Source organism: Teleopsis dalmanni, chromosome 2 (assembly GCF_002237135.1).
Source record: "Teleopsis dalmanni isolate 2A chromosome 2, ASM223713v2, whole genome shotgun sequence".
Taxonomy (NCBI): domain Eukaryota; kingdom Metazoa; phylum Arthropoda; class Insecta; order Diptera; family Diopsidae; genus Teleopsis; species Teleopsis dalmanni.
In genome coordinates this window covers 167,275,285-167,289,479 of record NC_051847.1, presented here as the reverse complement: position 1 = coordinate 167,289,479, position 14,195 = coordinate 167,275,285, and the positions used below count along the sequence as shown (strand labels likewise).

Here is a 14,195-nt window from a genome sequence, read left to right as displayed (position 1 = left end):
ATTCATGCAGTTTTGTGCAGTCCACAGTTGGCAAGTCGACTCGCGGTATAAATTGTACTTTAAATTAATTTCACTGCGATTAAGCCTCCAAGTGCACGGAACGGACAGATAGGCTCACATTAAAGTATCGCATTTCGGCTTGGACGCCGGCGACAAGTTTGTAGCAAAAGTATCTGAGGAACATTGCTGCCTTGCGCACAACAATTTGCGCACACTTTGCTTTAGATGGAATAAGTTATTAGAAATATAATAACTTATAATAAAATAATATATAATACATATATGCTATATGTATCTAATGACATAAAGACATTAATTTAAAATAATTTTATGCTTCTGCTCAAGTTGTTCACATTTGATTTATTTAATAAATTTCCTTTGCTACCGCCTTAGTTAAAGCGATTTCAGGGAGCGGTGCGAATCCAAAAATATTCAAAAGTGAGTAATGAAAGCGTTCAGTCGGAACTTACCGTGTAAGTTTTGGACAGAAGTATGGTTCAAAAGAATAAACCCTTTCTTAAATTTAATATGGTTAAGTTGCAATCTACTTACGTCCGTCCATAGAGGATATCATTTCGGAGGTGTATAACATGCGATTTGGTTGAACGTTTCTAGTAGAGACTTTTGCAATTGTTGTCTAGATGGGAGTATGGAACAAAACATTATATCACTAACCGGCTCCCTCGAAACATACAGTCAGCTTGCTCCTTAAGAGATTTTTATTACCAGGACTTGACAGTGCTGAGCGTAATCGATTCAATAACGATTGAAGTCAGAAAGTTCACAAGAGCTAGTTCAGGAGATGGGTTGAATTTTCCAAGGGTTAAACAAAGAACACCTTATATATATGTTTCAAGTTCTATGTTAAAGACTGCGACAATAGTAATAATAATAATATTTTTCTTCATTTGAATTGCTTAAAATATATTATTAAAAGCATTTTTAATCACTACTGGGAAATACGTTTAAATTGAATACCTTAAATATCATATTTATTTTTTTTTTAATACAAATATTGACTAGAGACGAAAATTGTATAATCTGTAATGCATTATTTTTTTGATATTCCTTATTAACTGAAGTCCCAAATAAGTAAGATATAATAACATCCATCTAAAATGCATAAAATGTGTTTTTTCTTTAAATATAATAATAAATCCCATTTTAAACGAAACCAAGTATTTTACATTTTGTCGTAAGCTGGGTGTGGTCTACTTCTAAAAAAAAACTTGTTTGTGAGATACAAGAGTGATAAACTCAGATATTTAAAAATTCCAATAAAAATGTCATCATCGGATGTTTTCAAAGATTTTATGAACACTGAAGGATTCAAAAGATATTAAAGCTTCGTTATTGGCAATTAGTAATATAATTTTAATACTTTGATGAACCATTATTTGCTTTGTTGTGGTTTTTATTGCTCACCGAATTAAAACTACTTTGAAATAAAATATGATATTTATCGCTTTTGGTAAGAGGAAACATAATCACTTTTAAGAAATTTGCTTAGAGTTCAATATTTTTCCAAAGATTATAGTTAAGTCTTTAAATAATTATTATGTATACGCTAAGTGATTCATTAAGTAAAGTATTTGCGTAATTTAAGAAAAATAAATTAGAGCTTGAATGAAATTTAATAAGGATATATTGAGTGTTATTTTGGAAGGATCACATTATGAAATAGCAACTGCAAGCGTAAATAAAAAGTAGTAAGTCATAGAGACTTGTTAGTTTGTTAACTACTAGCAGTTAGTATCAATAAAATCTGTTTAAACCTTTTCTTAGCTCAATTCAATGTTCTCTACAAGCAAACATCGGAGAGGTAGACAAAACAGTTTATTTATTATTTAAATTATTTTAGTTTTCATGTTCTTAAGTAATCTATAAATATTGTTATTATTTGTTTATTTTAAGGAAAACATGGAGAAGTTCAGGAGATCCAATAATTTCGTAGTTATGCTTTATTCAATACCAGTGGCGGTTGTTTAAAATGCAAGCAATATTTCACTCGCAACATTTGTTGCTTGATCGATATCATACCAACAAGTCCATCTATGTTGCACCTATGTTCCTATGTTGCAATATTTTTTGAGAGGAAAGTATGCACTTAATGATATGCAACAGAAACTTAATGTCCTGTCTTTAGAAACCTGCAAAGTCGGACTGAAACTCAGTGCACAGAAAACAAAAGAAGTCAGAATAAACAATCGAATAAACGAACCTTTCTAATTGAAAACTGAGACCATTGAACGCGTGAATGAATTCCAGTATCTAGGGAGTATTGTGTCTGCAAATGGAAGTAGAACGCAAGATGTGATAAGTAGAATAAAGAAAGCTCTGGGCGCTTTTAGAAGGCTTCGTAAAGTGTTTAACACATGTTTAAATAATAGATAACTATATTAAAGAATATAATAAGTTTTCATATTTAACTAACATATATTTCTTTAGTTTATTTCATTTTGCTTATATATATAATACACGTGATTAAAATGACATAAACTTTCACAGTCAAATACTTTAAATATCATCGCTATTAACAGTGATGAACATTTAAGTCTCATGGCAAAAGGAAAACCACGGTTGTGTTCAATGGAATTTGGTAACGGACGCCTTACCTCAAGTCACTAATCAACATACATTAAATTCATTTATAAAAATTATTTAAAATTATTTTGAGTAAATTTTCTTCCTCTATGCGTATGTAGTTAAGTAGTTAAGTTTAAAATTATTTATTCATTAATTTTGATTTATTAAAAGTGGAGTTTGTTGCCCTCTCTTTTGCAGAAGATGCCAATGACCAACAAACAAACCAATTTCTGTTACGTGAATTAAAAATTCATGAATAAACATTTTTTAGTAATTTAAGTTATTAATTTTCAGCTAATTTTGGCTTTTGTACATAAAATTGACTAAAATTGTTATTTTTTCAATTAAGCCAGGTTTTTTTTTGGAATATATTGTACATGCAAGCAAAATTTTTTTAGTGTAACTGCTTATGTGTTTCATATGATTTATGAATTATTTTTCTAGTGAAAAGTATAAGAAGTCATGAATTACCGCAAATATTTATAGGCGTATAATTAAGATTTAAAAAAATTTTTTTTTTTCTATTTTTATACAATATAATTTCTTAAGAATTCGATGATATTCGTAATTAATGCCAATTTGACCGGATATGTGTTCATTAGTAGCCAAAGGGAAAAATATGGACGATATCTCTCTACCCTAGAAATGTACCTGAAGTTACATTTCATGATTACTTTTAAAGTGGATCCAGCGTCTATTATATCTCACATAAAGAGATAAGACACTACCTACAATAAATGTCATCTCTCTACCTTAGAAATGTATCTGAAGTTACATTTCATGATAACTTTTAAAGTGAGCCCAGCGTCTATTATATCTCACATAAAGAGATAAGACACTACCTACAATAAATGTCATCTCTCTACCTTAGAAATGTATCTGAAGTTACATTTCATGATAACTTTTAAAGTGAGCCCAGCGTCTATTATATCTCACATAAAGAGATAAGACACTACCTACAATAAATGTCATCTCTCTACCTTAGAAATGTATCTGAAGTTACATTTCATGATAACTTTTAAAGTGGGCCCAGCGTCTATTATATCTCACATAAAGAGATAAGACACTACCCACACTAAATGTCATCTAAATGCCTCTACCTTAGAAATGTATCTGAAGTTACATTTCATGATAACTTTTAAAGTGGGCCCAGCGTCTATTATATCTTATATAAAGGAATAAGACATCACCTACATTAAATATGCTATACAAATGCAGGGTATAGGCACTTGTTATTCCCAATGATGTTTTCCACTAACAACAGATAACTTTTAATGTGAGGATTTTTTAATGACGTCAAATTCATAAATGGTAGAATAATATAATAATAACAAGATTAGAGGGATTAGAAAAATAGGCAATCGCTAGGTAAAGCTGACGACATTAGTCATAGCTTTAAATAAAAAAAATGTATAAAGTATGGATAATGATTGTATGTTTTTTAAATTATTAATAAAGAAGAACTAACTAACTAACATAATATAAATAGAGCTGAACTAAAACTAAATTCACTTTGATCCTCTGGTTTTGTGTGAGGAAATGGGATGGATCCTTTGCTCTACTTCCGGGCTATGCAAAATGCGATTAAACGGGACACATCTATGCTTAATTTATTAAAATAATTTTTCTATTTTAAAAAACAGAAAATAAACCTTGGAAAAGTAATTGAATTTTGCTTTCTCTAGCGAAATGGTCTGCCAATGATATCTAAAGCTAGCTAAATACAAATTCCAAATGAATTTTTCAAATAAATTGTTTTCTTCTAGATATTTAACAAAGTTTTCGCATTCACAAATTGCTTTAAAGGTTGGTAATGGAAATGCATTTAAAGTGAAGCAATTTTGAGATAAAAAACTGCAATGTAATTATTTTGCAAGAAATAACGAATTGTGCAACATTCATTTGCATGCATTCTAAGTTCTTGGAAAAACGAAAAACGTATGGGTTCCTTTCTCTATTTCATTCATTAAAATGATTAAAATTTCCAATCTGAAAAGTAAATGTGAAAAATTTCATTTTCTAAAATAGTAGAAAAAAAGAGTTTCAAATGCTGAGATAGCTAAATTGGTTAAGCGACGCTTGTTTCGCATTTTAGAGCACAAAAAATTACTTCCTAGAAACACAGAATTTCACTGTCCGCTAAGTTAACTGACTAAGTTCAGTTAGTTCGATTTGAGACAAGCTCCTACTGCCACTACTGGTGGACTTGACAGCGTTATTCTGTTCGAAGGCTTAAGAACCATTCTACAGAAATTTATTATTGATGGCTCACACCGTTCGCTAAGCTTTCCCATTTTATGGTAAGTTAGTGTCAAACCACGTACCGTTCGAAGTTATTATTTTTAACGGTGGTAAGTCGATAGTAAAATAATATATTCTCTTTACTTTTATAAAACTGAATGTGAACTTTAAATTCAAAACTAGTTAAAAGTGGCAATAAATTTAAAATATAATTGAAGCAAATATAATTTTTTTTTAGCTACATAATACATGTATTTTGTAACATTAATACATATTTTAGTTCTTTCATTTTAAAGGATATAGATACCATATTGTATATTTAATTAAAGATTTAATCAGCTGCTTACAGCGATTCATAAATGCTGGCTCTGATTCTCTCAACAATAAAAATTGTTTAGATAGTTGAATTTATTCGATTTCATATCATTGCAGATATTTAAAAACAGAGGCACAAATCAGTGTACAAGTAAACATTGTTTTATTTCAAATAAATAACATTTATAGATGCAATCACCATTCAATCCACCCTCACTTAACCCTTCGTTTTACCTGTTCTCACTAACCATAGAAATAAGTATTTATTTTGTTTATCCCTTCAACTTATTAAGGAATATACATAGTGAGCCTTAAAACAACTTAACTTGTCTTAGTAAGAAATATGCTAGGCTTCAACGAGTTATGTATGTAATGGATCTAACTGGGAAGCAATTAATGATATTTGTTAAACTAATTAAAAGACATCATATGTTTAGATTCAAGACTGCTATTTTATAAAAATACAATAAAAATGTTGATTTTCTTGTAGGTATATTAGCTGCAAAACGTGGAGGTTAGGATCGACCTAATCTTCCAGCAATGCGCTACAAGCATAACATATCTGCTAAAGAGTATTACGCTCTTAAATACTCTTAAAGAGTATTCATTACGCTCTTCTCAAATCATTACTGCTCTTAATGAAAGTTTCGAAGAGGATTCATATTTCTCCATTACACTGTTTAAACAGGGATGGTGACATTAGCCACACATCAAACACTTCATGTGATACCAGCAGCATATGATATAGTACAACCGACTACTTTTCAACAGGTTAATGCAAAGGATCACGTTTATGCGAACGAGCTATCCACACTTTACAAACGAATATCCGTCAATTTAAATTCAAACTATTGCCAACTATGTTATGTGTCAACACGTCATCGAAAATTACATCAAGTGGATGCAGTACCTTAAGATGCCCCGTTGCAGTATTTCATACCTAATGGCAAGATCAGAGTAATATATATTAAAATTGGAGTTTGTTCAAAACCTTAGCTACTAATGTTTTTTATTTAGTTGCTTTCGGAACCAATGGCTTATCCATACCCTGTATATCATCTCTTTTGTTCTGTTCTGTGTATATGTTCACTATAAGGAACTTGTACTCCCTCATTTCTAACACTAAGTCTTATATATTAGCGAGTTTGTTACTCTTCAAGAACTTACAGTAATATGGTATATTGGTGGAAGGTTTTCGCAAATCCGTTGGAATGACTATATTGTTTATTATTGTAATTAAATCTATTTTAATAAGGAGTTCTTCAGCAGATTGTTTTAGTTTGAACTTGGATATTTAAAACATCACTAGATTAAGTACTTTTGAAAGATAATTCAAAGTTGTTATGAATCCATGAAATGGTAGTATATTGGTCTGAAGTGTTTTTTAAGAAATTTGAATTTCAAAATTTTCTCATTATATACGTCATTATACATTTTTATGAAATTAAAAACTAGTTTTTACAATGAATTAAATAAGTTAATGTATTTCTGATCATATCAACTTTTGGATTATCTGATTTTAATTATAAAATTCTAATTAGTTTGTTTTAATTGTTACTAATCAATTTATTTGTTCGAAATAATCTACATATGTATAATAAAACAAAGCACTCTACAAAACTAGTAGCTGAAACGCTTCAATAATCTGCAATAATAAATTAATAAATTAATAATTCCAATACAAAATTAATTTAAATCTAACTGAAAATAAATTTTATAAAATTATCAATGGTAATTATCGACATCAATTATTGTCAATTATTAATTATTGTAGAAATGAGTGCGATCGGCATTATTGAAAACAAGATAAGATAAAAACATAATAAATTGATCACGCTTTCAATGCAATTGAAGCTCAGGCTCTTGAAGCTCTTGAGCATTTACTGGCAAATAAATGCATTTTAGAAAAATAAAAATGAGAAATAATAAAAATTTGTTTTAGAAGTCCGTAAACGATTTGCCACCAACGCTTAATAAAATTGATTATAACTGAAGTCAAGATAAATCGAGTAAATGTACAAAAGAGGGAGCATTCCTACTCGTATGTGTCCAGTGTCTAGTGTCCAATGTTTTTAGTTGAAAGGAGCGCAGCTTGCAGCTGGTTTATTGCACGATTTAATATTAGTTAATTTGATAAATAAATTTAAGATGAAAATTCAATCAAAAGCAATTAATGTAATCGCATATGTGTACGAATTTAACCACGACATATACCTATAAACATATATAGGAGGGAAAAATATTTTCACAAGACTTTTAACCAAACAAAGTTAACAACCATTAGTTTAGTATTACATATAGTATAATCAGAGAGTCGATTCAGTCAAAAAATACATTAATGATCGTGCACTGAAAGTATTCAACATAATTGAACAGCCCTTCTTGATGTACAAAAGCAACAGCTTATAAGATCAATTGTGTCGATTTGGCCACTCGCAAGCTCTATATCTTAAGTGGTTGCAGCATGGATTTCTATAAAGGCTGATAACCATATTTTTTTAAGGTAACTCATGTCGCCTAGAGTATGTGATAAGTTCATGGTAATATATTCTGCTATAGACATTTAATGCAATAGGTGGACACATGACTGCAAACTTGACCACTACTATAATAGATAAGCAAATAAGAGTAAATTGAGTAGTACTTACATTTATTACTAGAGCTACATAGTGCTTATATTATGTTAGGTTGTACCAAACTTTAAAAGGCTTTAAAACTAATGCTCTCAAGCGTAAATAATGACCTGATGTGTTACTAGGGATGACACACTGTATGTAGGCGTCCCTTTCAGAACGCATTATTCTCAAAGGATAAAAAAGGAATTAATATGATAACTTCTGACAGATTTTAAAAAATGGTAACTCCGTCAGGTTGGTTTCAAGGCTTACATCACCGAAGTTTAACATATAGATAGCGCGATTAAATCTCAATACAACAGACTAAGTGTAGCTGTGCTTGGATTTTATTGAAATACTTCTGCATGTTAAGTACTACTATTAATTAATTTGCGGTTTATACGCAAATTATGACCACAATGCAATTACTTTTAAATATACGAGTATAGTAATATGATATAATATTACTTCATTAAATAAAAAAAAATTATATTTCTACAATACACATTATAATAGTCCAAAAATAAAATTAATATTCATTCATTTGCCTTAGAAAAACGCATTAATCTCAAAAAATATCTAACGACAAAAATATTTATGCAATAAACAAGATTTTTATCCGCCAACAAATGTTGCCGCCACTACATGTTGCAGACACATTTGGCTCATGTTTTACTAACATTTTCCTACCAATTTTAAGATCTGCTTTTGTATCTGAAAAATGTCATAAGTTGTTGATTTATGTCATGATATGGATATTGAGAATTTAAATTTTATTTTACTCATTTTATTCATTTTTGACTAAAAGGAAATTTTTGAAATTTTGTGCTGATTTGCAATTATCTGGGCGTACATTAAACATGGTTTCGATATGGCTTAATTTGATCACTGAATGCGCATTAATGCATTTACGAGTATATAGTATGTCACAGATCCAAATAGCTAAACTCATACATTCGATTTATCTTGTACATAATTTTAATCTTTTATGTGCATATATTGACTTAATTTGAAAACGAAAACTGCATTTTTATGCGTTCACATTTGCGAGCTTTCAACATTCATTGGTTGGCAGTAAACCTCATGCATTCAAACCAGGCCACACATTACTTTAATCCAACTCGAATAAGTGCACTATATGAGTATATATTTGAAATTGCTCTAAAAATAATTGAAATGCTCCAAATAACATTTGTGCATTAAATTTATTTAGTAAAGTCATTTAGTTAAATAGTTGCTTTCAATTCATTCTAAGTATAGATACTTTTGAATTATCAAATTGTCACTATGTTTTTGATGTTCTCATCCCGATAAGTCAGTACATAAAAGAGTCTTTTAGGAAAGCTATATTTGAAAAAAGTCCTTTAAATTTTTAAAACTCAACGATTTGCAGTACTGAATGCCCTAATGTCTTTAACCTTTCATTTAAAGTCTTTAAAGATACTTAAAGCATTGAGCAATTAAATAAAATAAGGCTTTTGCGTTGGATGCTTGTCTTGTAAAGTCACTTGCGTTTGGTGTGGATATTCCGGCCGTTGCCTTTAATCTTCTAATGAATGTAAAATGAATCTGTGGGACTATTTCAGTTATTTTGCTGTCATTAATGTTTCCATGTGGTCAACAGACAAGTGCGGCTCGGCATGAAAGCCAATGTGAGACATGTAAATTCTCAAAAGGATTTCAGACTTGCCAGCCTACACAATTTTTGTTTGCCAAATGGCACATGTTCAATGTCTGATTTTGTAATCTAAAGACTTCAGTTTCACAGATCGAACCAAAAGTAAATGTCAATTATTCAATAATCCTATAGAGGTTAACGTAAAAGTGGGCTTGAAAACAGGAACTGGAATTTTGTTTCATAAAAGCAAGAAAGTAAAAACTTAACCGCGGAGCAAAGTGAGTCAAACTATTGGAAACTGACTTTGGAGAGTTAGTTTGCATCGAAGTATAACTTTATTGCTTCCTTTAATTTTATTATCGTTCTATTTTATTTATTATTCAGCTTATACTAATACTAATATTTATATATTATTTGCGCGTATATTAACAGAAATTTGACAGCCATGAAAGTACTTTATAGCAACATTGCAGTTTAGTGAATATGAGCAGAACTTACAGCATTTATTAATTTAATTTTGAAATGAACTTTAATGGATAGACACTTTCATCAAATCTAATTTATGTCATATATATAATTAAAGTGATTCCATTACTTGTCAACTTGAAGTTCTTCTGAAGTATCCTCTTGCAAATATATTTATATATACATATGTATTTAATTAGAAAATCTTTGGTTTTATTATTTCAAGACTGAAATACGGATGTGTTTGTCAACAACGCCGACTTAATGTTCTGGACTTTTATGAAGAGTCTCGCGCACTGGTTCGATAGTGACATCTGAATGTCTAGTTTTTGGAGTCTAGTGTGTTTAAAATCACCAATTGTAACAGTTTAACTGTATTTAATTTTTTAATTACTCTCGATAATATTTTATAGGAAATTTTTGAACTGTGGCGGTCAGAGTTTCCATATTTTTAAAATATTGTTTAACAAAGAAGACAAGTTCTTCTATCGTGTAACGCTGGATTTTAATTAACTCCAAACTACCAACTATTGAGTGGGTGCTCAATACTTTTCTGCTTGATACTTTTCTAACATCCTTTATTTCGTAGTGAACTTGCATTAAATACAATTCCCACATATATGCAGTTGGAATAAGTTTATAATTTTAAACAACAATTCATTTTTTACTTTTAGTTCTTTTAAACTTTTACTTTTAGTCAAATAATTTTATATTTTCAATTTAGAATTACAACTAAAACATATAACATTATGTTAATTCACCTTATTAAAGTGCAGTAATGAACCAGATATTATTATCAATATTAGTGTCATACTATAACGTGTTTCGGACAATATAATTAAGAGAATTGAGATTAATATTTCAAACCTAAGCGTATGCAGGAAAATAAATTATTTGAATAAGTATAAGTTCAATGAATCCACATAGATTATGTCCATGCTAGTCTTTATAGCTTAGCTAGAGACATGTTATAATTTCATTAAACGATCCTCAGCATTGCAATTGAAGGTTGTTTTTGTTATCACAAACAAGCGATCGATTCATTTATTTAAATTGAATGTGTTTACTCAATATATCTGATCTACAGCTTCTGCTGTCTCAAGGAACACTACAATTGAAATAACCAGACTTTTAATTTCATATGGCAAAAACTGCAACTAAATGTGCGGGAACTGTGGCAATTAAAAATATTGTTTCTATTGATTCCCAAAATTGATATGCAAATTAAATTAAGTTTTAATATCAACTCAATATATTTTTAGTTGTCAATAAATAGAGTAGCAGACTTTAGGATGTTACTTTTTATGTACATTGCTCTAAGTTCACTAAGTTGACTTTAGTGAAGTTATGTTAAGTAAACTACAAGTATAATGTAAAATAAATATAAAATAAAATAAAAAGTAAATAAAAGGGAGCATTATATTCACAGAAAAAGTTTTTACAAAGCGTCTATACAAATTTTTGAAGAAAACATTTCTAGTATTGTTGTCGTCAGTGTTTTAAAATTCAATTAATATACATATTTACAACAAATATTTACAAAATGTTTCTAACTATAATGCTGCGATGCTGTGATGGTTAAAATTCAACAAATATTGATTTAAATTTTTATCAGACAAGATACAATCGATAGCAAAAACAAATACTTAAACTTGTTTGGCAATGGAAGAAAGTTCACTGACTTGGAGAGTATACTTAAGTACATTAAAAAAAGTGAAGTTAGCTTAAACTATGGAATAAACTGGAATATGGAGAAATTTTTAAGACTTTTTATATGCATCTATAATCAAACAATTTTTTGAAGAAAACAGTCTTAGTTCTGCTATCGACTGTGGTTAAGCTCTGATAACAAAAAATTATGAAATACTACCAAATACTTTTAATAGCGTTGTTCTGCAACTTAATAGACTTTAACATAGCTGCTTCACTTAATAATGAAGACATATTCAGGGATTTCATGGTAAGTTGAAATTTATTGGGAACTGGAAGTGCCTGACTCATTCTCGTTGTAGAAAAAGTACAATAAAATCTACGATACTGCTGAGGAATTCAAAAGGAGACTTGAGATATTTATTGAGAATTTAAAATTGATAACTGAACACAATTTGAATTTCACTCAAGGAATTTCGACCTTTGAATTAGAAACCAATGAATATGCTGATTGGTCTGCGAAGGAATTTCAAGGATTTATGAATGGTCATTTAGAGTACACTAGTAGGTGAGTAATTGAAAAATTTGAATTATAGATGTGCCGAATAGGCTTTTAATACGAGAGTAGTTGAGTTTTGTTGAACAAATCAGGAGGACTTCAGACCTTAAATGGATGTTTATTCTTAGACTGGCAGGTTAAACAAAAGTTAACAACATTTGAGAATAGCATGAATAAGTTGCATAAAAATTTTGTTAATAAATTAAGTTCTTAGGAATTATTATTTTATTCAAACAATTGAAAATTTTTTTATTCTTATGATATTTTATCTATTATATAAAACCAAAACCTTTGCAACGTTTTTAATAACGTAATTCACTGTGTTTTCTTTTTTAACAGAGATATTGAACGCGGCTTTCTCTATAATCCACCGTTAAACAAGAATCTGCCTTTGAGTATTGACTGGCGTGAATTAGGCGCTGTAACACCAGTCAAGAAACAAAGTAAGTATAATATTAAAAAAAAATATATTGGAAAAATAAAAAAGATTTCATTCCGCAGATAAATGTGGTTCCTGTTGGGCATTTGCAGCAACTGGTGCTCTAGAGTCACATAATTTTCTCAAAACTGGCAATCTTGTCGAATTTTCGGAACAAAACTTAATAGACTGTGTTGTACCGACTGAATATATTGGTAACGGATGTCATGGCGGTAATAAGGAACAAGCTTTTCTTTACGTACAAAATAATGGTGGTATTAACACAGAACAGACGTATCCATATTTAGCTATGCAACAGGATCATTGTGCTTACAATGCAGACATGTTGGGTGGAACTTGTCAGGGTTATATACGCATTGAACAAGGAAATGAGGAGGCTATTGGTATAGCAGTAGCCACTGTTGGTCCAGTCACTGTTGCAATAAATACCAAATGTTTTAAATTTCAATTTTATAAACGTGGCGTATTTAGAGATGATTTATGCGATCCAAAGAGTTTGAATCATGGAATGTTGATTGTAGGATATGGTAGAGATAATACAACTGAAGAAGACTATTGGATTGTGAAAAACTCATGGGGAAAACAATGGGGTATGAATGGATATATAAATTTCCCACGACATGAAAATTATGCAGGACTTACTACGCGTGCTAGTTTTCCAATTGTTTGAAGCATCCAATGTTTTATCGACAAAAAAAGCTAAATATTTATACGAAATGCATATAAATAAATTAAAAGGAAAATTTCATTGTTTTTATTACTTATCGAATATGTGAAGTTTCTTTCTAATGATTTAAATATTAGACTTAAAGTATTCGAAAATATTTCTTATAAGTTTCTTACGTGTGGAAATATCGGATCGCATGACTGGCAACATGAGAACAAATGTGCAACACAAGTTGACGCAGTTCAGTGTGTGGCCTTTCATAGCCAACAACACATGGAGCTCATGTGCTCCAAGACTATTCACTCTTGTTTATTTTGGCGTGACTAACAACCTTCGCTTCCTAATGAAACAGAAATATCCAGCGATAAGCATTGCTACAATTGTTCCATGTACGAGTACTCGTACTTCATGCTGCTTATGTTATTTGCTGTAACGACAAGAATCTCGTGTTGCCTCACAATATTCATTCGAAATCGATAAATAATTTCGAAATTATTCTTGCGGATGTGAGGCCTACAAGATTATGTCCACAGGATTTGATGGGATTGCATGTCGCCAATATTTAAAACATTTATTCTTCTTAGAACATTGCTTGTTTGGCATGTGTTGCTTAATGTTTTGGTTCACTTACATGCAACTAAGAACACGTCGCTGATTTTGTTTCCATGCTTGCAACATAGTTGTTGAATGTTTGCAGCACGTGAATTGTATGTTGAAAATACAATATTTAGGAATATTTTAGAGGCATGAAAACTGTAAGACTTATTTATGATAGCTAGAAACACAAGGATATTGCACCACTGCAAAGTTATTTTGTCATCAAAATTAAAAGTTTTGAAATGATTTGTCAAGTAATTTGTTTCAAGATTAGAAATCGTACATTTGTCGAAAGGAAATCCGCCTTCATTATATTGCTCAAATTAATGTTAGCAGAAAATTATTTCAACATTAAACAATTCTCGTAAAATAGAAGTATATAATTTACACAATCGTTTAAGTTAATTTTTAAGTATGCGGACTATCTACATATTGGTTCCCAA

General features: G+C 30.0%; 1 protein-coding gene across 1 annotated transcript; it reads left to right on the top strand.

The window, feature by feature from the left end:
• Positions 1 to 11,698: 11,698 nt before the first annotated feature.
• Positions 11,699 to 13,158, top strand: LOC119676116 (procathepsin L-like). Its single transcript, XM_038087344.1, has 4 exons — positions 11,699 to 11,800; positions 11,853 to 12,058; positions 12,389 to 12,492; positions 12,551 to 13,158. Exons 1-4 carry the CDS (start codon positions 11,699 to 11,701, stop codon positions 13,156 to 13,158), a joined length of 1,020 nt encoding a protein of 339 aa, XP_037943272.1.
• The last annotated feature ends 1,037 nt before the right edge of the window (positions 13,159 to 14,195 follow it).

Coding starts and splice junctions, on each gene's coding strand:
- LOC119676116 (XM_038087344.1), top strand. CDS start 11,699: ATGAAATACTACCAAATACTTTTAATAGCGTTGTTCTGCAACTTAATA. Junction 11,801..11,852: donor ACATATTCAGGGATTTCATG/GTAAGTTGAAAT, acceptor TTCTCGTTGTAG/AAAAAGTACAATAAAATCTA. Junction 12,493..12,550: donor AACACCAGTCAAGAAACAAA/GTAAGTATAATA, acceptor TTCATTCCGCAG/ATAAATGTGGTTCCTGTTGG.